Source organism: Psammomys obesus, unplaced genomic scaffold, assembly GCF_907164565.1.
Source record: "Psammomys obesus unplaced genomic scaffold, mPsaObe1.curated_primary_1811, whole genome shotgun sequence".
Taxonomy (NCBI): Eukaryota; Metazoa; Chordata; class Mammalia; order Rodentia; family Muridae; genus Psammomys; species Psammomys obesus.
In genome coordinates, this window is record NW_026592118.1 from 21524144 (window position 1) to 21550322 (window position 26179).

At 38.2% G+C, this 26179-nt stretch overlaps 1 protein-coding gene across 1 annotated transcript in view; it reads right to left on the minus strand.

Annotated features, from left to right (window-relative positions):
- The window catches only part of Sema3e (semaphorin 3E), a 244915-nt gene that overhangs the window by 62434 nt on the left and 156302 nt on the right, over positions 1–26179 (minus strand). The window contains exons 3-4 of the mRNA XM_055613028.1: positions 21020–21079; positions 16915–17034 (exon numbers count right to left, since the gene is read on the minus strand). Coding sequence (XP_055469003.1) covers positions 16915–17034; positions 21020–21079 — 180 coding nt within the window. The remainder of the gene's footprint in view (positions 1–16914; positions 17035–21019; positions 21080–26179) is intronic.

Genomic DNA, 26179 nt, shown 5'->3' on the forward strand with positions numbered 1-26179 from the left:
ATAGATAGATAGATAGATAGATAGATAGATAGATAGATAGATAGATAGAATGATGAAAAATATTAAAAACAAAATAATTTTGGACAATTTTGTGCAGGCGAGAACCTCAGTTTATCCCTATTCTTTGAGTTATTTGCAAAGAATGATGGAAATGTTTCATTGTTTGCAGAGTAAGTGAATACAGAGCACAGAATACAGAGTAGCATATAAACATACAAAAGTTGAAAATAATGGTTTTCATTAGTATTTACAGATAAATGCTGTTAAAGTCATACCAAATTTTCCTACTTTTTAATGTCTTTCATATCTTATTTCATAGAATTCATGTTATTTTTTTCGGAGTAAAAGCCAATATGTTTCATCCCACTTTTATTTTGTTATTTACTTACAAGCTGGCTAGTTATATACGAAGTTGACACAAGCTACTCATTTGGGAAGACAGAACCTCAATTCAGAAAATGGCCCCACATGATTGGACTGTTAGCAATCCTGTGTGGCCTCTTCTTGATTGATGCTTAATTTTTTTTTACTACATTTTTATTCACTTTTATCTCTAATATCATGACGTTTTGATGTAGAGGTCTGTTTTTATCCCCAGGAATCACTGATATTATTGGGGCTTCTACTAGGCCTGCCTTGGTCTACAAACAAGGTATAAATTCCCATTCCTCATCTCCCTGCTACTAAGCTCCTTCAAAACTAAGCTCCTACTAAGTTTTGATCTCTGGCACACACTCAGTTAACATTCTTATTATGACAGGGACAATGTATTCATCCAAAGATATGAAATTTTTAAGCAAAAAGAACACGGGTATTTAGTTTCTTGCTATTTTGTTTAATCTTCCACCTTTCTGAATTGGCTTAAATTGCTACAGACTAGCTTCAGTCTGTGCCTGCTTTAGTTTTGTACATATGGCATACCATACTACATTGTGTCTAGTTTAGCTAGTGCATTGGATACACTGTCATCTTTTCACTTGGCCCTTTCATGGTGTTCCTGGAAAAGTCCCATGCATTGCCAGAATGTCTGCTCTTCCTTTGAGGAATTCATGGATTTGCTGCATAATACTAGCTAAGGTTTGAGTTTACATCACAGCTAACGAAATGTCCATGAACTTTCTAACATATGATAACATTGGTCTCTGTAGTAGCTTAGACTCAGGTGTGCTTTCCTTCTTGATAAAACTGTTTCGTTCATTTTAGCAAGATTAGCAAGGCAGTGCTTTTCAAGGAGTTATAGAGTAGGTATTTTCTGTATCATTCTAGATTGAATTGAGGCCAGAAATGATAAAATAAATTATATAAGACCAATCAGATATAAACAATTATTAAGTGTCCTAGGAAATTTAATATAAAAAAAATGATCAAGGGCTGAGGAAGAACCCCAAGGAAGGATGACTGGTGGAAGTAGGAAGTAAAGAATGTAGCTGCCATGTTTTTTAGAAAAAAATCCCTTGGTGTCACATGATGGCATGCAATCACAGCATGTCAGTGTGTGCAGGAGGAATAAGGCCTGCTGCTAAACATCTCACATGCATGGCTGGGCTACCACATGGAGCTGAACCTGAGACACACCCAGTCATGCCCACACTTGCCTGGTCTGACACCTGCCTGGACATGCCCAAAGGCTGATAACACCACACTGGGTGATGACACATGAGCCAATGAGAAAGAGCCAATACAACCAATGGAGAGCCACAAGAACCAATGGAGCACTGGGTGGAGGGTATAAAGGGACATCCTCTTCCTGTAATAAAGGAGTCTGTGTTTGCCGCTTGCTTGACTCCCGAAGTTTGTGTTGTTGATTCTGCGCTTTTTCACCCCCACCCCCAAGGGTCCTGAGTTGAGGTCACCACAACAAGTGTGCTATTATAGGCAGTTGGAGTAAGAGACACCTAGTATGTTGGTAGCACTTGAGCCTGTTTGGTTCTCTAGGTTTTCCAGGTGCACAGCTTCATGGCCCATGACCGTGTTCACCAGGAACAAGGAGAGCTTCTCTTTTCTATAATGTTTCTCAGAGCCAAATATTGACAAAACTTGTTATTCCACCTTAAAGAGAACAAATTAGAGACTAGTCTACAAGATTTATCCCTGTTAGACATATAAATTAATCGCAGTGATGATATCCGATCACACTTGTCACATTTTATTCAGCTAAAGCAATTACAGTTTGTGCAAGTTAAAAGGAAGTGAATAGCACAAGGAAACAAGGTGTTGCAGGAGTGTTTTAGAGTTGTACTCTAGATGACCCTCAAATAAAGGAAATGACATAAAGGTCTTTTGAGGGGTGGATAAGCAAACTGTGACAGGTCTGGAATATGAAGCATCAGTCAGCATGAAAAAAAAGACTTCTGATATATTTAATGATTCCAATAAAACGTCAACCTCAAAATAACAAAAATGTTGGCTCGGGTCAGTCAATGGTGGCCATTTCTGAGGGAGATTTAGATGTTAGGACTCCAAGCTTATCAGTGGTGGTGGTGACCTGTATCTACGAATGCATAAATTTTTAAAATAAATAAGATGTAAATTTAAATTAAGTAACAAGAGTGAAAATAATAGTGAGAATTTGGAAGAAGCAATATAATGAGCATAAACTCTAATATGTCTGCAAGCAACAAACAGGAGGGCATGCTAATTCAAGGCACCTGCATCCAACTGAATGTATTTAAATTATTTTGATAATTTCATTAAGTAGTGATTATTTTATTGTGCACTCATTTGGCGATAATAAGTTTGCAACTTTTGCATATTCAGTAAGACAAATTCACCCTTTCAAACTATTATACACACTCTCCATTTATTGGTTAAATACTTGATATATGTTTAATTCTTTTTAGATTTTCCTAGAATTTAACATATTTATGCTTAAGAATCTTTATAGCTAAGTCTTCATTTATGAGATACATTTTAAACCAATTAGTATGAATTATCAAAGATAGAAGGTATATTAAACTGTCCAAATAACACAAAGCATATCAATAGTTTCTTTTTTTTTAAAGCTGATTTTCATGTCTTCTTAACTGATTTATGTTCTGTTTTCTTTCAAATTTTAGATTTAATGTGCTAAAAAAGTTTGCTTTTTATTTTGTCTTGTTTTTTATTTGAGCCCTCTAACAGAAGCAAACAGTAGAAAGTAGTGAGAAACTATAGTGAAGGTATAGATGAAGGCGCTAGCAACAAGGGCAACAAGAGAATACTACTGACACATGAGACTGTTAAGACCAAAGGCCAATAGCTGTATGACAGTGAAGTCAGAAAAAGCAATTAAGAGAGGCCACATTCAGCACAGGGGCGGGGGGTGACACAGCAGGGTCATCCAGTGACGCCACAATGACAGCAACTTTAAGGAGACAAAGGACAGGGTACAGGTGTGCCCCTGTTCCCAGTGAATAGTGAAGCAGAAGAGATAGCAGTATTAAGAAAAATAGATAAAAATAGAGGCAAGACTGAAAAAGTAGGGGAAAAAGCCAAGTATTTAGGAGACAGATGGCACACTGCATACCCTCTGCTCACATATGTGCACACATACACATGTGAACATACATACATACATACATTCCTGCACACACACACACAAACACACACACACACACACACACACACACACACACAATGGTACAAACAATAGAAGCAAAGAAATGTCTCAGAAAAAGGAGCCAGGCACCCCTTCTCTCACCTGCTTAGTCAAGCCTTTGTGTGTTTCAGTTGAGTAAAACTTTGCTTGCGCAGCCTGATGGCTAGCTAGCAAGTCATCTCAAGTGAAAGCACAGAGAGATACTGCAGAAGAGACAGCAATGCCTCACCACAGGAGCTATACAGGACAAAAATATAAGCGGTGACATACCTTAGCATGGAAGCGGGAGAAGTCAAGAAACAAAAAGTCCAGCAAGTTGGGAAGATAATCACACATGCATATTTGTACATGTATTTATAGGTCTGGATTTCTTACATTTTGATAAATGATAGTTAAAAAATACAAGACAATAAAGATTAATTGTTTGAATATACCTGTCCTTAATCTTAAAGAGTAAACCATCAAGGATATTCAAAACATTTTTTTTTTCACAAATTTAGATCAATTTAACAACTTGCAGAAATTCTTAGACTATAATAGATTCTAAATCACTAAGTTAAACAAAATAATGAGCTTGGCATATTTGCCTAGTGTGTTTTTAATGAATTACTATTGCAATTATTTCCAGGGTTATGTTGAAGCACAAAGACACGGAGACAGAAATATGAGTCTCTTCCTTAGCGAAACTGTGACATTTACAAAAACAGCAATTAGCAATTAAATAAAATTAATTATTTTCTTACACAAAATTAAACTCTAAAGAAAAAAGTTTCCTATGCCTAATACAGGTCAAGATAGCTATTATAGAGCCTATGACATTTCATCTGAGTCTCATAGGATGAGTTTGGGTGCTCTAAGCAGATAGATAATAAGGGTGTGTGATGTTCACATGAAAGGATCGACAAGGGCAAAACACGGGAAGGTGGAGCAAACAATGCCTTCATTGTTCCCAAAATTTTGCTGGTGCATTCTGGGCCAATCTTTCTAGAGGAAGGGAGATACGAAAAGGGTGTTGGTTCATCTCCTCTCCTGCAGAAAAATTTCTTTCTAAAATAATCATACTTTTGTTATTAAAGGAAGTATTACCTGCTGGTGTCTTTTAGAATTATCATATGGATCAAAGTTCTATAGGCATAGGCTATTTATTTTGGAGTTTTAGAGACCAAAAATGGGGACAAAGTGTGGGAGTCAAAAATAGATAGTAATACATATACATGCACACACACATTTCAAGGAAAGCATAATTTGTGTAAGACAAACTAGGTTAAAATCCTTTAGTCATCAATGGCAAAAACCAGCAAAGGCAAAATACAGGGATTATTTTTAACATGGAGAGATATGGTCCTGAAAGGTAAGAGTGGAAAGCTTTCAGAGAAAGAGTATAAATCCTGTCAACAGTAATGGGGATGTAATGAAAGTGAATGTGTTAAGGGAACCTTCTTGGCAGAGTGATATATGCACTCATAGCTGCAGAACACGGGGGTGTGAACAAAGCAAGAAGTGCATGGCCATACTAAAGAAGGCTGCTCCTCAGGAAGCAATGAGGTCAGAAACCAGCCCTCAGGTCAAGTAGAGAGTGGCAGCAAAAATTTCACCCTCTATTTTAGAGTAGAAAACTTTAAAATAGGTGTTTTGGGGGGGGGGCAGGGGGAGAAGAATTATGGAGCTGGAAGTGTTGAGTGGGGTTGGTGATGGGAGGGTGGAACAGAAGAACACGTATGGCCAGGGACAACTAAACTAAACATCTTGGGAAAACCACATGGACACACACACACACACACACGTATGCACATGTAAAATGTGTTTAAATGGAGTTATGTTTATGTGCAGGTAACTCCTCTTCCAGGTCCCACAGGCAGTTGAATAAGAAGCTCGGTGTCATGTACATATTGCTTCTTTCCATGTTATTATTTATTGGGGTCTTAGATGCCCACATTTTAGGCTCTTGCCATTGTGGCTGGTAAGCCTGAAGAACTTGACAGTAAGACTGTTTTGCTAACCAGACAATAGACGAGTTACAGAACATGGGACATCAAGTAGATCATGACACGGAAGACATACCTCTGCTGTCTAGTTTTCAGACTGTTGGAAAGCGCAGTGCACACCATTACGGGAGGAGAGATAGCAATAATTATATCCACCTGTGAGTCCCTTAACTGTACAATCGTAACTGGCCTGATAAAATGTACTCATTGGTGCAGTATGAATGTTATGGGAGTAGCCATTCACTTTGGGATTGGATTCAAAAGTTTCATGAAAAGACAGAGTTCATACCTGCTCCTGTTAGCTGGACCAACCTGTGTGGCAGGGTGGGTCATACACCCTAGTGAAGAGCCATATACCATTATTCTACTAAATGCAACTATTATTATACTGTCCCCTAAGTATTTTATACTCCTAGATTAATGCAGCCCTAGCTGAGGAGCTATTGGCTACTAGTGGCACTTGGTGGGGGAAAGAGGTTGGTTTTCTTTAGAAATGTGGCCCCAGAAAAGCTACTCATGGTCCTACATCCCACATATATAACAGCACTATGAATACTGGCTGGTTTTGGTTTTGGTTTGAAAAAAATATATGAACTTTGGTGGCAGAAGTAACAGTAACGGGAGAGTGATGGAGGGAAGGTAATGGTGGGTAGATATGATCAAAACAAATGGGAAAAGAAAAGAAATGAGCTGCATCAAGAATGTAAACTTAGATGTGGCAAACAGAAGTATGTTTCAGAGTTTTGTGTTCTCCACTCCCCATGGAGAACACATTTGATCATATGTGCATCTATGTCTCCAGACCAGAGAGTGACGTGGAATGCCTTACTTCACGATTTTACCATCTTCTGTTCTAAAGCGGTTCTTTTACTGTACCAGGTACTACTAAACTTGTTGGCCAGTGAGGTTCAGGAATTTGCCCTCTCTGCCACCCTGGTTCTGTAATTACAGACATATACTACCATGTTGAGCATTTATGTGGGTTCTGGGCATCTGAATTCAGGTCTCTTTGCTTTCACACAGCAAGCACTTTCCCCAGTGAGCCATAGCTCCAGTCCCTGTTTGTTTAGGGAAATACAAATGCTCAGGGTTTATATCTGTGTAAGCATTGCTTCAGACAGGATTAAAAAGTGAGCTAACTCTCATGTACATTTAATACATCCCACTTCCAGGACAATAGTTTCAGGAGTGCAGGCGACACAGTTCTCTCTCACTGCACACCAAAGGTAGTAAACCGCTCAGGGTTACAGAGCAGGGACTGTTTGCAGAGACAATGCAGCCAAGAGTGCTATGAGGCCCTGGGCGTGTACTTCCTGGTCTAATGCTGGCTAACAGACAGGTTTAGATTTTGAAACCTCTTCATAGGTACTTTAAAGAGAATCCATATCTTTTTTATTCATGCATTTAAGAATTCTATTGACAGTGAACTTAAAGAATGTTTTGGTCTTTGTGATCTTAAAATGTATATTCTAAAGTCTGAAATGTGAAATAAACGTTTACTATGTTACTGCCAAGTCTTTCCAAGAGAAGGACAAAATATATATGAGAAAGAAATATAATGAGAAGAGTCATATTTTATTTTTATTTTTTTATATTTTATAAACACTTCGGCCAATTTTTCCAAATAAGGCAACGCCAAAGGCAAAGCAAAACAATTTACCAAATTAAACTGAAATTGTATATATTAAAAAAAAGGTTTTTTTTTTTAACTTGAACTTCTTGAGAATACCACATTATTATCAAAGTATAAAAGCCATCACAGTTCACTCCCTCCCTCACTCATTCATTGCACAGTTAGTGGCTAACTACTAGATAAGAACGTACTTAAGGGTTTTAAAGTTTATTGTCCTTCCAGTGCTTAAGTCACAGATGTCAATGTCAGTGAGAGCCAGGTGGAGTTGAAAACTGAGGCTGGGGTAAGCTTTTGTGGTGGGGGCTGTGGAGACCAAGGACTGGCACGACATTGTGGAGCTCCGGCCTCTGTGCAGGGAGTGTGGCCACAAGCAGGGGGCTCCCACTGATCTTTTCAAGCGGGTCCAATGGAAATCACAATTTACCATGTGAACCCAACCGTTTTTCCAATGTACGGCTCTGTGAAAGAAAACAAACAAGAAACGCTGGCTGCCTCAAACAGGGCACATCTGTGAGCTGAATTAGGCATATGGCTGCCGGCTTCTACAGTCTGTGACACAATGCTCGCTGGGCAACAGCCACGAGCGCTCTCTTGGCCTCGCGATGCCCAAGCTGCACCAGCGCCACGCTCCTTCTGGTTCACTGTCACCTCAGGATTTACAGTTTTAGACCAGCTCGCTTATCTAAGCACGTTACAGTTTATGCGTCCCATGAAACACCAGGCACCCATTCACACGATTGAAGTAGAAATGTATCTTCACCCTAATGCGTACCCGTGAGATGTTTCGAGTAATGATAACTCAGTCAGATATGGGAGTCTTGTTTATTGACTCTATCCATGCATTCATTATTTAGGTTTAAAAAATTCTTACAACAGAGCTCACTGTTCCCTGGGCACTTGGCCTGCCAGTTCTTTAATTAGCTACAGTTCTGGACCAGTCTAAGCCTCCTTTGCACCCTCATTCTCCAGTGGCGAACAGGAGGCTGTTGAGCAGCCCAGGCACCATCTTATTTCTCTTTGAAGTCTCAGGGCACAGGCTCATGGCACAGAGAGGGGTTTCATACTGACTGCAAAGTGGGGCACTGCCTCCCTAGCAACAAGACAGTCATTCACAGGCAAAAGCCAAGCAGGGGACCCCTGTTTTCCTTTCCCCTAGAAAATAATTTAGCCAGCTTTCCACTGGTGACGCTGACAGCAGCTGAAGGCGTCAAGGAACAGTCTCTTTCTTTTGAGACATTTTAACACAACCTCGTGGATTGCAAAATAATAGACCATAAACTTTAGCCAGGTTCTGTTTACTTTTTAATGAAAAATGTCTTGTGATTTTATGTACAAGCGGCAAATGAAACAATACAGTGAGTGGCTGATATTCCAAAAGAGAAGATGTATAATTTCTCTTAAAATAATGATTACTGTTCAAGTCTTCCAATTGTACCTTCTAGTTGATCGGATTTGAAATGGTGAGAAGGAAAAAAAAAAAAAAGGTTTTTCTTTTTATAGGACTAACCTTACAGTGTTTACGTTTGAGAGCTGCTGATTTTCTGTGATTTCCTGTTCTACATTTAGTATTTAATATCTATTACAATCTGTAAGACAGTTCACTTTAAAAATATGCCATCACAAAAGAAGACAATGCAGCCACTCCTGATGAGACCTGATAGACTATGATCAGAGGGAAGGGGAGGAGGACCTCCCTTATCAGTGGACTGGGAGAGGGACACAGGTGGGGAAGAGGGAGGGTGGGACTGAAAAGGAAGGAGGGAGGGAGGTACAGGGGGGATACAAAGTGAATAACTATAATTAATAAAAATAAAAAATAAAGTAAAAAAAGATATACCATCAAGTGATCACTGTTTTTATTGTTCTTAATCTTTATTACATTTTCTAGTCAAAGTTATACATAGACACACAGAGGCCACCTACACTAGAGAGCAAAAATTTCATGGACTGAGCTCAAAATAAAATGAGTCCAAAAATGATATTCATTTACCTTTCTATCACTTATTTAAATAAAAATGTAAGAACATATGAACACTTTAAATTAATAAACCATTCCCATATACCATCCAAAATAAAAAAAAAATATTTCCATTTCACATACATATCAACGTATAACCAGTGTAATCTTGTAAAAGTTGGAATTTGGATACTTTTGTTAAACAAAGAGTAGCCTAACATCTACAAATTATATAAAAATATAAATGTTGTTAAATGTAAGTGCATATTTTCATAGAGCTATCTTATTTGGATAATTAGGAACTACAATAATTTGCAAGTTATGTTTAATTACAGATCTTTATTTTTAACCTGTCACTAAAATTTTTATCTAAACAAAGAAAACTAAATGGATCTAGCAGAAACATATCAAAAGAGTAAATTTCTAGCTAGACTAGTTTCTTAGTAAAGGGAGGGTACACCAACCAACCTACAAAAACTTCCACCCAAAATTTACCCTGCCTACAAGATGTGCAGGGATAAAGACAGAGCAGAGACTGAGGGACTACCAACCAGTGCCTGGCCCATGACACTGTGAATGATACTCTGCGAAGCTTGCAGTCAGGAGCCTGTCAGAGTTGTCCTCTGAGAGACTCTACCCAGCAGCACCTCCAAACAGATGCTAAGACTCACAGCCAAATATTGGTCTATGGGTAGGGAGTCTTGTGGAAAAGTGGAAGGAAAAAGAAAATGACCTGGAGGTGTCAGGAGCTCCACAAGAAGACCAACAGAGCTGACTAACCACGGCTCAGAGGGGTGTGCTGAAACCGAAGAAGCATCAACCAAGGATCACGCATGGTCTGGACCTGGGCCCCTCCCCCTACAAAGCCCATAGGCAGCTTATGCTTCATGTGTTCCCTCTAGTAAGGAAAGCAAGGACTGCATCTGACAAGGACTCCTTTGCCAGATTTTTTTATCACGACTCCCTGGCAGGAGAGCCCAGGAGGATGGAACTGAGAGAGGAGAAGGGATGGAGCTACAACTAGGATGTAAAGTGAATTAAAAAACAAACAAACAAACAAAAAACTTAAGACCTCTATGCCCAGGTTTTTTTTTTTGTTTGTTTGTTTGTTTTTTTGTTTGTTTTTTTTTTTCTGTTGTTCTCCTTGTGGAGCTCCTATCCCCTCTAGGTCTTTCTATCTCCCCCTTCTTTCATTAGATTCCCTGCACTCTGCCCAGACTTTGGCTCTGAGTCGCAGCCTATGTTTTGATACCCTGTTGGGAAACAAAAGATCTGGGCACAGGAGTCTTTTGTGAGACTGATACTCCAAACAAGGACCATGCATGGAGATAACCTAGAACCCCTGCACAGATGTAACCCATGACATCTCAGTGTCCAAGAGGGTTGCTCAGTAATAGGAACAGGGACTGTTTCTGACATGAACTCATGGGCTGGCTCTTTGATCACCTCCACCTGAGGGGGGAGCAGCCTTACCAGGCCACAGAGGAAGACAACATAACCAGTCCTGATGAGACCTGATAGACTAGGGTCAGATGGAAGAGGAGGAGGACTTCCCCTATCTTTGGACTGGGGGAGAGGCATAGGAGAAGAAGAGGAGGGAGGGTGGGATTGGGAGGGGATGGAGGAGGGAGCTACAGTTGGGATACAAAGTGAATAAACTATAATAAAAATTAAATTAAAAAATTAAGTGAACTTAAAACATATACACATATATAAAAATTTATAAAAGAAAGAAAAGAATAAATTTGGAATATTTTGTTTTGTGGGTTTATAAAGAAGAGACAATAATAAAATAATTTGGTAAATCAGGATGCACATATTTTTTTGTAAAATGCAAATAATATTAAAGGCATGACTACACTGACCTCAGTTGCTTTTAAAAATGCTTGTTATAGATAATACTTATTTCAGATAAATAAATAATGGCAATAGACAACATTTGACTTAAAATTTAACTTAAAATTTTTATGAGGTTCTATTAATATTGCAGTGGGGTTTTTACTGTGCACTATAAACACAAAAAGATTAATATATTTTAAAAAGCAAACATTAGTGAAACACCAGTGAGAAAAACGTGCCGAATTTAAAATGCCATATGTTAGCCAGGATGCCGCATGTTTGCAATCCTAGACCTCAGGAGTCTGATGTAAGAGGGCCATAAATTCTAGGTCAGCCTAGGCTACATATCATGACATTGTATAAAAGCAAATAAAACAAGCAAACAACAAAATGTATGTACTTATAATACAGATGTTTTACAATGTTTTTTGATACACATTCCAACAATCTCCATTAAAATCAAGTTTCCAATGTTAGAGGAAATATAACAATATTTAAAACATATGAAGAGTTATAAAGACTATACACAGCTAGGAAAATAAATCATTTACAGTCTACAAGGTTCAAATACACTCTGGCAAGAATGTCACTTGAGTATTGTCTCTAACATATTTCCAATATATTTGTTCTTTTTTGGAGTTAGACATACAGCCCTGATGATTGCACAGCCAATAACAGACAAACTTAAATAGCTGAGCTGCTGTTCTCCACAAAGGGGAAACTTAACAAAATCACATGCTGAAATTCCTAAAGTTCATTTTTAATTTTCTTTGGTGCAAAATACATTTGCATGACTAATTTAGTCTGCATATTTTAAAAGTGATATAAATATACTTTAAATAAAATTACGTTGAAAAAAGTATACTCTATACTTATAAAACATGACAGAAGTCTACAATTTAAAAATATATGCTCTTAAGGACAGTCAAGATTTCCCATATTTGGGTATACAAATTCTAGAGGTGGTAGAATATAATCATCCCATAACCTTGATCAAACTTGTAAGGAAGAATGCAACTTTCCATTTAAAAAAAAAAAGAGCTCTAAATAAAGTTCAGAAAAGATTTACTTCTTTTCAAGCCCTTCATTATGTGTTTTTGCCCATTTTTCTCCAAAAACTTTAAAACCATCTGAGTTAATCAAACTTTCCCTTTGTCCACAAGAGATGAAAAGAACAGGTGTAAGATGGGAACACTGCCAATGGCAGGCATGGTTTCCACACCCAGGTAAGAACTCCTTGGGAAATTCCCTTTCCTTGTGTGTGGTGGGTGTGTCCTGTATGGCGGCTGGGACTCCCTACCTGGACTATTACTACTTCTTGTTGCAGAGGCAATGGGAGAGTCAGTCCCCTGAATAACTCTTATTATATGACTTCCTCAACTGGCCCTAGAGAAGTGTGCGCTAAAACTTGCTCACAAAGGAATTGCTATGACTTCTCTCAGGTGAGGATAGCAATCAAAAGGATGAAGACTTTAGCCTTAGAACTTAAAATCAAATTATGCCAGTATCAACACAAAAAAAGAACGAAGACTCCAGAACCTGAGCAATACCTTCATATCAGCCTGGGAAACCTGAGCAGAGGAACCAGCTGGGCAGCACCTGGTGTCCTACCCCATGAAAAATATGCAATAAATACATGTGCCTTTTTTTTAAGTAGCTGCAGTTTTAATAATTTTTTATATAAAATAGAAAGCACATACCAATAGAAATGTACTAATACTAATTTGCTAAAGATGCTGTTCAGAGACAGCATTTACATTTTGAAAGCCATTTTAATTTTTCAAGAATCTCAAGGCCTTTGCCACTTAGACAAATATTGATGTTTTATAACAAAGGCTCTGCTTTTTATTGTGTGGGCCTCTACATTCACCGCACAGTTTCAGTTTTGAAAATAAACTAGATCTAGACATCCATGTGAGGTTTATGTAGCGCATTACATTTGTACAGAAATTCCCAGGAACAGTGTCAGCCATCAGCTTGGAAGGCACAATCAGCCTTTCCAACTCCTATCTCAATTGCCTCTAACCGCTGCACATGTATTGGGACTTGTTACAGCCATCGGCTGAAGCAGAGAGAAGACTTACTGTCAAGAGAAACAAGGCTTACTGGAAGAAACAAAAAGCAAAAACACCATTTCAGAAAAGCAGCTGAAACTCTCAGCAGCTTGCTGAATCGCAAGGGCTTTTGGGGTTGGATGCAGACACATGAGCCTCCAAATTACAAGGTCTATATGGCTCCAAGAAGCTGCTTCTGAAAGTTGAAAAGAACTTGTCCAAAAAAGGCATATATAGAAAGTTATGGAAAGGGTAATACTCAGATAAAAAGAGCAGGAATCAGAGCCAGGGGAACCGTTACTTACACACATGAATGGCCACAAATTGGAACATTCACAAAAGAAAGCAGTGGTGACTATTGCATTGTGAAGGTGGATCTCTACTTCGAGCCCTACTGCCCTTCAGCAAAGCAAACTGTATACTAAAGGAGAAACAGCAAAAGGTTCTAGCTGAATCCATTGCAGTACTCAAAAAAAAAAAAAAAAGCATGAAACATAGACATAGACAATGGAAGGCAATAAAAAGACAGCACAAATGCATAAAAATATAATGCACTGTTTGCATAGAAGCTGAAATTAGAAAAATGTCAGTAGGATAAAAATCAACGTGGAACAAAATTATAAATTCAGCAAGATCCAGCATGACAGAATACAGATAGAGTGAAAAAAATCATTGTAAAAGAAACATAAGTCAAAAAAGTACTAACAGAAAAAAATAAAATAAATGAAGAGAGAACACAAAGGCACTAAGGAGGAAATATTACACCTTTTGAGGGAAAGGAGATAAAAAAGTTTAGAGTATTAGCTACCAGTTCATTTGAAAAAAAAGACAGTAATATAATTTTAAAGAGTTTTTTAAAAGTCTTATTATTTTATGTGTATAGATATTTTGTCTACATGTATGTCTGTACACAGTGCCCATGTCTGACAGCCAGGAAAAATCTTTGCATTCCCTGAAACTAGAGGTGGCTGTTAATCACAACCTGTAATTGAACCTAGGTTCTCTAGAAGAACAGCCACTGATCATCACCACTAAGCTATCTCTTCAATCCCAAGTAATTCAATATTTATGTTTTTTGTACTTCTTGTACTTTATAATGTATTAATTGAAAAGTGAAAAGAAAAAAAAAAACAAGGAAAGAAATAAAAGTGAGTCAAGAGTATGGTTCTTCAAAAATTCTGGGCCCAGGGTCTTTGCAGAAGAGACTGATACCCAACCAAGGTCGATGCATGGAGAGGACCTAAAACCCCTGCTAAGATAGATGTAGCCCTAGACTCAGTCTCCAAGTGGGTTCCCTAGAAAGGAGAGCGGGGACTGTCATGCCAGTGGCATGAAACTAGTGGCCTACTCTTTGATCACCTCCCGCTGCAGGGTGCAGTCTTGCCAGGCCACAGAGTAAGACAATGCAACCAGTCCTATTGAGACCTGATAGGCAAGGCTCAGATAGAAGTGGAGGAGAATCTCCCCTCTAGGAGGACTGGGGCAAGGGCATAGAGGGAGAAGAGAGAGGAAGGGTGGGACTGAAAGGAGATGAAGGACGAGGCTACAACCCGGATACTAAGTGAATAAATTGTAATTTGAAAAAAAGAGTATGGCTCTTGAATGGCTTCAGTCTTGTTCTAGTGGGCCAGAGTTCATGTGCACACTGCAGTGAGATGACATCATTCTTGCACATCTCTACGTCACTCCTTGTATATTGGGTGTGGCACAACTGCGAAGCATTAGACATGCTGCTTCATCATTCTTCCCACTTCACTCTTCTGGTTTTCTGCCAACCTTCCTATTCCCTCTTTCTACTGACCTCTGAGGGCTTATGTCCTCTATCTGCTTCCAAAATGTGCTGTCCCTGTTTTCACTATCTCAGCCACATTTGGCTTTCTGTAACCCAAATTGCCCTCCCTGTATAGTATTGATTGGTGAGATTTGCCTACCAGTTTCATCTCACTCTCCATTTCTCCTATGTGAATATGAATTTAAACCAACCTAATTATACCAAATCTCCCCTCACTCTGTTTCCATAGATATACCTGAGACATTCTACAAGTGAGAGATGAAATAAAATGGAAAATGCACAGTGGAGATTCGGGGACAACCATCATTCCTCTCTAGAGAATTCAATAATTAAATCTGGGTAATAAATCCATTTTGGCCAAACTCGATTTTTCATATGACTGTAAGTGAGAATGAGGACAAAAACACTAAGAAATTCTGAGCACCTGTGATGTCCTCAGAGAAATCTACTGTTTGAATAGTTGAGTGTCTCTATGTTAAATGATTCAGCTCTCCCCAATGAACAAGAAATACAGCTGGAATGGCCATTAATTCCCATTTATCTGCCACATATAATAGAAAATTGTTGCATACTGTCTTCTGCTGAACAGCTTCTCACGTCACACTTCTCTGCTACTGCCGTAAAACACCCTGTGCTCTCTCAGCATGCCCGTAATAGGCCCCTCAAATGTCTCTCTGCTCTTCGTCCTTTCCTGCTTGAATTAACCCAAAGTAAGGTCAGGTCTTCCAAGCACTCTGCTCAAAATTCCATCTTCTCAGTCTTCCATATTCTCACTTCAGAAAATTTTCAAGCTCATCCATCAGGTTTCCCCACCATCATTTCCTGCTATTTTCCATATCACCTAGTCAAATATTTGCAAACACATCCCATAATGACTCCCTGTGAGCTATGTCCTTTCTCTAAGCTATTTTAAGCAGTAAATTGAGATGTGTTTGTGTGTAATACTTATGTTTAATTTACAACTATAGGTGACAAGCGAATATTTAAAACATGCTAATTAAAACTTCTTCCCACAGGGATAGTTAACAGCTAAAGTATCTCAATCAGGGGCTAGTCTCTGGAGGCAGCTATTAAGTACTTTGATGTTGTTAGTTGCATTTGTACATGAGTATTAACTAGTGCAAGTACCATCTGAAAGCAGCATTAGTATAAATAAATGGTATTATTATATGATTGTAAGATGCATTTTATAATCACCACTGCACTCTCATAAATTAGATGTATTAAATGCCTTAGCTATATGATATATATATATATATATATACAAATGCATATGAAAAATGTGTATGAATAAGCATTGACAAAATCAAGGAATATATATTCAATATATATTCAATTAAGCCTTCTCATATGCATGAAAGGCAGGACTTGATAATATCAGAATACTGTTTTGCTTATTACTAAGGGAATTGTGATTAAACATATTACAAAATATGAGCAAGATAAAGGAGAGCTCACTCGGCTGCCGGAACCAGGAACCTCCTTGTTAAAAGTGGCAGTGAGACATGCAGTCATTGCTACACAGTACCCGATTGCCTAGTGTAGGCACCTCAGGGAATCAGATGCACGGCTTTCTCACGCTGAGGTTTAACTTCTATTACGTTGAAATCTTTCCCTTTGCTGTATTTCTCACCTCACCTGGCTGGAAAGAACATAACTATAAAATCAAAAAGCCTTATGTGTTATTTGTAAAGTATGCCCATTTTATTTATATACATTGTATCTCTCTTTGTTTATGCGTATCTGTTTCTAAATCCATATGCACCGACACAAACATATAAATATATACTCGTTTAGTGAGTTCATTAGTAAAATATATGTAAGAGCACTGTAGATAACATGTTTTGATGTTGCAAAGTCTGTTTCAAGCAAGACAAATTGAGCAGATAAAATTGTTTGGTGAATAAATACACCTACCCCGAAGGTTAATTAGTTCACAGATTGTCAGCTGAAAGGATGTTAAAGACGCTGAGAGCTCAGTCCTCTGTAGCAAATACATTCAATAAATACAACTCGATGCTTTCATCTTTCTTGAGGAAAAGACAACACAATCTTTCTTTTAGAAGGTAGCTCTTACCTCCGAATGGTAGCCCACCCTGATGAAGGCGCAGAGTGGGTCAAAGGCCCCTGTGGCGCAGGTCAGAAGGTGTGTCCTGTTGTAGTGGTGCAAAACCCGGACGTAATTGGCACACTCACTCTAAGGCGGAGACACAGAGGACATAGGCGTTAGAGGGAAACAAATGTTTAACCTGCCTTTGATAGAAATCATTATTCTTAAGAAAATACATGATATGATATAGTATAATCATTTTAAATTTTTTAACTGGCAAAAGTAATTCTGACAGAGACTGTACCACAATACCATACTCCCCTGAAGTGAGCATTAATGCAGAATACCTAACATTTATTGTTTAAAAGGCTGGAAACTACATTCTCAGATACAGAGGTCTTCATTGGCACTATAGACTTTTCACGGGCAAAATAGTACTTTTAACCTCAAAATGTTAAATTCATGTAAAATGTAATTTTGGGAAGATTTTTTTAAAAAAAATATATGTAACCAACCACTGGAAGTAACATTCCATTGTAAAATTACTCTGACGTTCTTGTTTCTGAGAAATGCTATAATTCAAGGATCAACCACTTTGTCTATAAAGGTGATATGTAAGCATAATTGAATTTGTGTGCCAACTGGTGCAGCTCCTCAGGTCAGCAGCAATAGGATAAAAGAAGCCACAGGTGATGGAGCCGGGGTGTGTGTGTGTGTGTGTGTGTGTGTGTGTGTGTGCATTGCATCCATAAACTGTGTTCACAAGAGAAGGGAACAGGCCATCTTCCTCAGAGTTCTAGTTGAGCAACACTAGTTATAAATTCAAGTTTACTGAGAAAAATATGTAACTTATTCTTTTTTCCTTTATATGTATATATTTTAATTTTTACTTTTTTTTTTTTTTACAGTTTATTTACTTCATATCCAGATTGCAGCCCCCTCCCTCATCTCCTTCTGGTCCTACTTGACCTCCTTTCATCCCTGCAACCCTCTCCACTGGTCTACTGAAAAGGAGTCGTTCTACCCTACTGTCTGACTCTAGCCTATCAAATCTCACCAGGACTGCCTGGACCCTCTTCCGCTTGTGACCTGGTAAGTCCACCCTGCCAGGGAGAAGTAATCAAAGAGCAGATAACATAGTTCATGTCAGAGACTACTGAGATTCCATCTTACACCCATCAGGATGGTTATGATCAAAAATTCAAGTGAACACACATCCTGGAGAGGATATGGAGAAAGAAAACATTCCTCCATTGCTGGTGGGAATGTAAAGTTGTACAACCACTTTGGGAATCAATCTGGTGCTTTCTCAGAAAACTGGGAATAGCCCTATAGAAAGACCCAGCGATACCACTCCTGGGCATATACCCAAAAGATGCTCTACCATACAACAAGGACATTTGCTCAACCATGTTCATAGTAGCTTTATATGTAATAACCAGAATCTGGAAACAACCTAGATTTCTCTCAACCAAAGAATGGTTACAGAAATTGTGGTGAATAAAAACAATGGAATACTAAATAATACTATTAAAAACAAAGAAATCATGAAATTTGCAGGCAAATAGATGGAACTAGAAAATATTATCCTGAGTGAGGTAACTCAGAAGCTATATTATCACTTATAAGCAGATATTAGCTATATAATGTAGGATAAACATACTAAAACCTACAGACCTAAGGAAGCTAAACAAGGAGGACTCTAGGGAAGATGCTTAATTCTCATTCAGAAGGGCAAACAGGATAGACAGTGGAAGAGAGGTAAAGGATGGGAGTCTATCACAGATATCTTCTGAAAGACCTCTCCCAGAAGGGGGTCAAAGCAGATGTAGAGACTCACAGCCAAACTTTGGGCAGAGCACAGGGAGTCTTATGGAAGAAGAGGGTGGGAGGGATGGAAGGATCCAGAGGGGACAGATCTACAAGGAGATCAACAAAGACAAATTATCTGGGCCCAGAGGGGCCTGCAGAGAATGTTGCATCAACCAAGGACCATGGATGGAGAGGATCTAGACATCCTGCTCAGATGTAGCCCATAGGCAGCTCAGTCTCCATCTAGGTCCCCTAGTTACTCATTCATTGTTGAACTTGCTCACAAGTCAAACAACAAGCCTGACATGAAGAACTTTAGTGTCATTATTTGTTCTACAACTTCTCATTAATTCTTTTTTTTTTCATTAATGCATGCCTTCTGAAAATGGGAAAACTTACCAGAAATGCTAATAACTTGTAATAATTAATATTATATCTTATTTTTAAAATTACTTTAGTCCTTTGAACAAAATGATGGGTTTCTTTATAAAATTTTTAAGATCATAGTAGAATCTGTGGACATGGTGAAAATTTTTTCAACTCCTATTCCTGGAAGCACTTGCTTTTTCTCTATTGACACTGTAGCTCTGCCTTTTGACACTGTAGCTCATCCTTTTTGACCACTTGTTCACCCCTGCAAGTCATTCTCTTCCCAGAAAGCCAGTATCTGCTCTTTTGCCACAGCATTATTTTATTTTATTTTATTTTATTTTATGTTTGATATTATAATATAATTACATCATTTCTCTTTTCCTTTTCTTTTCCCCAAAGCCTTCCATACATAACTCCTTGCTCTCTTTCAAATTCATGGCCTAGTTTTTCATTGATTGATGGCACACAGACACACACAGTTTATCAAGCGCTGTCATTGCCCCTGTCTCACCCAGCTATCAGGCAGCCTCATCTCCTTCATACCCATCACACACACACACACACACACACACACACACACACACACACTCACACACACACAAACCTCTTTAGTCCCAAGGATAATCTTGAAATAAATATACACAACAATGATAAAATGAACAGATCAAGACTTCCCCACCTTGAGTCTCCCTTGCAAGCCTACTCGGATGGAAATGTCAGCAAGTTGACTTTGCCACACACACCTTAGAGGATGCTGAGGCCCTTGGTAGTAGTGAGAATTGCATTACTCAGTACTTTGCCCAGAGGACTCAGATACATTCATCCAACTTCCCACGTGCATAACATTTTACTGTGTGTGACCCTACAGTTACTAGAATCTGACCACGCAGACAAGGTGAAAGTCTTCTGTCCTCTCATGGCTGGAAGCATTTGCTTTTTCCTCTATTGACATGCTGTCACTTCTCAGACAGAACCAATTAGACCATATTTTTGCTCTGTTGAACATAGATTGATGTGCGCTGAGACTGTGTGCAATTCTCAGCATCGCAGTTCGGACTAAAGCAGCAAGAATGTTGACTCACTCCTCCTTGGCTACGCTCCAGTTGCAACAGAGAATTAGAAGTTATTAATAATGCGTGAGTCATTTACATATTTCTAGCTTCATAGAAAAAGAAGATAAGTTTGCTTTCAAGGAAACACCGACGGCCTCTCTCCAAGCATGTCTTCCCTCAGGGATGGAGGAGCACTCCTTGTAAGTGAAGGTCGCTTAGCCACGTCTCCTAGACTCTGGAGAAAGGCGCTGAGATGAGCACCTCCCACTCCTACACTGCATTGAAATGGGACAGACTTTGCTTCTAACACCAGGGAGAAGCCAAGACGCATTGGGAAATGAGTCCAGCCCTGTTCCTCTTCACCTGCTCACACTTTGTAATTTCATGTTGTTTCTGCATTTCTAATTATTTAATCAAAGTGAAACAAAACCTCTGGAAGAATCTGATTTATTTTATTTTATTTATAATAATCAGAAGGCAGTATAAGGAATTTATAAATCCAAGCTTTTCAAAATAGAATAACGGTTCTTCTGGGGGCTGGAGAGATGGCTCAGCTATTATGAGTTCTAGAGAATCCAGTGATCACTTTGGGCCTGAGAGGGCATGTATTTTTATTTATTTATTTACCTGTTTATCTGTTTATTTATTTATCTATCTATTTATTTATTTATTTATTTTTTTAAGACATGCTCTAGTCAGGATGGCACCTATTTTCTTTCAACTCCACAGCAAAGTCACTTTGGTAGAATAATGTGTTTATTGTGTATTTACCCCTTTTATGAACAAAATTGCATGCATATCTTTGAAAAGAAAACAAACCTTTGGTGATACAGTCGTTTCTAGGCAACCAAGAATGGAATCTATGCTTTGTTTAATCTACAGTGAATGGTACTTACTGCGTCTTTTCCTTTCATTATGCATTCTTCTACTTTCACTGCAGTACTAGGCCAGTATATCTGAAATTAAAGATAATGTATCATCAGGACAAGTGCATTTAGAAGCTTCTCTACAAACCATTTCATTTTCTTCTGCAATTCGATTTATTCCCATTTTTGTTCTACTTTCTGAAAAGATGAATAAAGCCTTATTTTCTTCAGATAATTGTTTCTGTGATTAAGAAACTGATCTATGAGCCTTCCCTTCATGCTTAATCATTCTGGTGGTTCCTTTCGCCTCAGCCCTGCAGAGCAAGTCACCCTACAACAGTGGTTCTCGGCCTGTGAGTCGCGACCCCTTTGGGTCACATACCAGATATCCTGCATGTAAGATACTTACACTACAATTCAAAACAGCAGAAAAATTGCAGTTATGATATAGAAACAAAATAATTTTGTGGTTGAGGGGTCACCACAGCCTGAGGAACTGTATTGAAAGGCCACTCGCAGCATTAGGACATGCTGTAAAACACTGACCAAGAACCTACTCCTCACCATCATGTGCTGAAAACTCTCTGCCATCTAATTCTGTTGGTGAACCAGACTACCTGTGGTTCCAAGACAAGCAACTCCTCGAGTTCCTTGAGTTCCTTTCCTCATTTTTACCACCACACACAGAAATCAGAATGATCCTGCCTCTCTGTAATGTTTGCGCCACAGTAAAGTACGAAAGGGTCGAAGACTGTTAAATGCAACACTCGGTGATAACAAGCCATAGACACACTGAAGCTTTGGAGGGCTATCGAGTGAGTTTGCAGCCAGCCATAGCTATAGGAGCTATTGTCTCAGTACTGCCTTACAAAGCAAAACTGTCTAACCTTTCCAGCTCCAACATGGATTTGAAGAATTTGTCATGCTATCTCGTTTGTTGGTTTCTTTCTTAAAGAGAAAAACAGATAAAATACTTCTCCCACTTTGTCAAAAGTGTCAAGCACTTTGCTGAGAGCAAAGCAAACCATTGCAATGTTTTTCACGATTTCTATGATACTAGTATTATTTTAAAAACGATTTCTTTATCATTATCTTTTCTCAGCTTCCCTTTTCAGTTTTGATGCATAGAATCAATTCACAGGAGGGCACACATTGCACTGATAATTAAAATTTATTTTTTCCTTTTGATTTATAAACTTGTTCACAGAAGTTTTAGTCTGATACACAACTTAAGCCCTGGCTCTTTATCATCAGTGGCCTGAAACCCACCCATCCCCCTTTTTAGTTAATTTTATTTATTTCTTTCTATCCTGGCCATCTTGTTTGCCATCCAGGAAGCAATTGTTTTAAGTAGTTACTGAATATATTTTTCATCTTGTTTATATTCTTATAAAGTATTCAGTATTGACTTTATGCATGTATTTATGATTTATGTAATTATAGCATATCATCACATTTGTTTTAAATAAGTCTATGCAAGTAAGGCTTTTGTGTGTGTGTATGTGTGCCTCTGATGTTTCCTCTTGACTTTTCATTATTCCTGTGATCTAAGTAGACCATGTCTACAGATGCACTTTGATTATCAAGCTAAATATTAGATAGTTCCCTTTATTTAAGTTAGTCAATGTCAAAAATGAGAATTCCTGTTTAAAAATTTGGTTTTCTGAGGCCTCAAAAAAAAAAAAAAAAAAAAAAAAGCCAGGCTTTCAGTTATATCTTGCAAAGCACAGCCAGGTTGCTTTGGAGTCATGTTTCAAGAGGCACGGGTATACAGTGACTGACTCAGAGGACCGGGTACACAGTGACTTACTGCTACGTGGCTTCTTTCACCAATCACCCTTCTAAGCAGCTTGGTTTCTGAGAGCTGACACTTATCTTTGAATCTCACCTATGTTTAAAATTTAAGTATTTTAAAAGATGACACCCCTCCCATGAGAAGCAGCATTCCAGAAACAGAAGAGGCTCCATTATGTCAGTCACATATTATACAGGCTAATCCAGGTCCAAAGAAGGAGTCACACTGTAAAGGTACGAAATGGTGACAATGATATTTTGTTTTGTGATTACGTTCATCATCATCTGGGAAAGCACTCTGTGCTTTGAATAATTGCGAGTCCCTCTATTTCCAGGAGTTTCTTGCAGACAATTACTCAGCATCAGGTGTTGTTTATTTTTCCAAGTACATCATATAAACTTTACACAAAAGCATATTATGTAAAGGTGTTTTTTTCCTGTTGGTATACAAGAAACAAGTAAAGTCGAAAAGAAAACCACTTTCAAAAGAGGAAAAAAAAGTCACTGCCCTAAGAAAGTTTATCCAATGATATATAACATCTATTCTACCAAGTTGAGAATTATGACTTTACTGTGGATTTAGAACTTATTCAAATTGATGGGTTGAAATATGTACAAATAGACTTCATATACATATATATATGTGTGTGTGTATTACAAAAGATAAAAACTCATTTCATGTGTCATTTCATTTACTGGTGTGAACAAATCAGAGTACAGATCATCAACAACTCAGAACAGTGCTTTCGACCTTAACATACTTAGATACTTAGATATAAGAAACTTCAAAATGTTATCATCCTTCTTTATTCACTTTATCTTTATTAAAAAAGGATGACTTCTTTAAACTGTATTCTGAGAACACAGTACCACGTTTTTGTCCATCTGCATAATGATTATTTCCAAACTCACTGTTTTGATGTTGAATCTCTCAGCATTTCTACTTATCTTCTGATGACTTTTATTCCAGACTGTTTTTCAAATAGGTAGGAAAGATAGAGACAAAATTTTATGCAAAGGAAAAGGGGAATTTGCCCAGTGATCATGAAAATGGAGATAATGTCTCTGTGGCTAGAGGTTAGACATTTTCGCTGACAGCTTCCACCTGTCTTATGGCAGAAGGTTGTCTGAGCTTGAGATTCCTCAAATGTAAAACATTTACTGTTTAGCAGTGTCTGCTGAGACTTCTAGACATTGTCACTTGTGGAACTTAGAATAGAACTTTTGCTTCAGAGTAATGGGAGGTCTTTTTCTCTCTGACAGAGTCTATAAAACCATACAGGCTAACTTGCCTTGAATATGATGTAAAATTTCAGGCCCTTAACAGTTTGGACCAAACTGAAAAGCTTGTATTATAGTGACAACAGTAAATACGTTTTCTAGAATTTTCAGAATATACATTGGTCCCAGAGCAAACCTAACGAGGGAAATTTTTCTAAAGATGACAAATCTAATCTTGCAAGCATGTTTTGCAGAGTGCTTCTCAACAAAAACCTTTCCAGGTATCTTTTCTTTTTTTTTTTTTTCCTTTCAATTTTTGTTTTTATTTGTCATTTCTCCAATTATTATAAGCAACATAACACTGTTTTCTTGTTTGCAAATACATACGAAATTAAATCCTCCTTTATGATAGCTATATAAATGGAAATATCATTATTATAAAATGGTTTAGAGGTGTAATATTTCTTATTAATATCAGAACACTTAAAATACAAACTATAAAGTAGAAAAAAGAAAATTGATTTCTTCCTACTTTTAAAATTTTATTTCTTCAGTTATTTTGTGTTATTAGTAAGTGTTGTATTATTACTTTATTTAAATGAAATTAAAATATTCTTATCGTTCTTTATAGATATTTCTTTTTTTATTTTGTTTTTTTTGTTTGTTTGTTTGTTTTTTATTTTATTTTTCTTTTTAGTTACATTTTGTTAACTCTGTGTCCCAGCTGTATCCCGCTCCCTCATTCCCTCCCCAACCCCGCACTCCCTCCCTGGTCTCCTCCCTGCCCTTTTCCAAGTCTACTGATAGGGGAGGACCTCCTCCCCTTTCATTTGACCCTGTTTTTTCAGGTATCTTCAGGGCTGGCTGCAAAGTCCTCCTCTGTGGCCTAACAGACTGCTCCTCCCCGGGGGGGGGGGGGGGGGGGGGTCAAACAGCCTGCCCTTGAGATCCTGTTAGAAATAGTCCGTGTTCCCCTTACTTTGGAAAACTACTTGGTTACTGAGCTACCACGGGCCACATCCGAGCCGAAGTTCTAGGTTATATCCATAGATGGTCCTTGGTTGAGTGTCAGTCTCAGAAAAGACCCTGTGCCCGGATATATTTGGTCCTTGTAGAGCTCCTATCCTTTCCATATCATACTAACTTCCCTTCTTTCATATGATTCCCTGCATTCTGCCGAGGGTTTGGTTATGAGTCTTCGTGTCTGCTTTGAAACACTGCTAGGTAGAGTCTTTCAGATGCCTTTTGTGGTAGACTCCTGTCATACGTTCAATACACATCACATTTGTCTTTCTCAATGAGGATTAATCACCTTCGCCTGTGTCCACTTTCTTGATTATCTTCTTTAGGTGTGTAGATTTCATTATGTTTATCATATCTTATAGGTCTATATAAGCGAGTATATACCAAGTTTGTTTTTCTCGTTCTGGGATACTTCACTCAGAATGATCTTTTCTAGATCCCACCACTTGCCTGCAAATTTCATGATTTCCTCCTTTTTGATTGCTGAGTAGTAGTCCATTGTGTAAAAATGCCACAATTTCTGTATCCATTCCTCCTTTGATGGACATCTGGGTTGTTTCCAAGTTCTGGCTATTACAAATAAAGCTGCTACGAACATGGTTGAACAAATGTCCTTGTTGTGTACTTGAGCAAATTTTGGGTATATACCTAGGAGTGGTATAGCTGGGTCTTGAGGTAGCACTACGCCTAGTTGTCTGAGAAAGCGCCAGATTGACTTCCAAAGTGGTTGAACCAGTTTACATTCCCACCAGCAATGGAGGAGGGTTCCCTTTTCTCCACAACCTCTCCAGCATGTGCTATCACTTGAGTTTTTCATCTTGGCCATTCTGATGGGTGTAAGGTGAAATCTCAGGGTTGTTTTGATTTGCATTTCCCTAATGGCTAATGAGGTTGAGCATTTCTTTAAGTGTTTCTCTGCCATTCGATGTTCCTCTTTCGAGAATTCTCTGTTTAGCTCTGTTCCCCATTTTTTAAGTGGATTACTTGGTTTGTTGCTTTTCTGCTTCTTTAGTTCTTTATATATACTGGATATTAGCCCTCTGTCAGATAAAGGGTTGGTGAAGATTCTTTCCCAATCTGTAGGCTGTCTTATTTGTTTTGATGACAGTGTCTTTTGCTTTACAGAAGCTTTTCAGTTTCATGAGGTCCCAT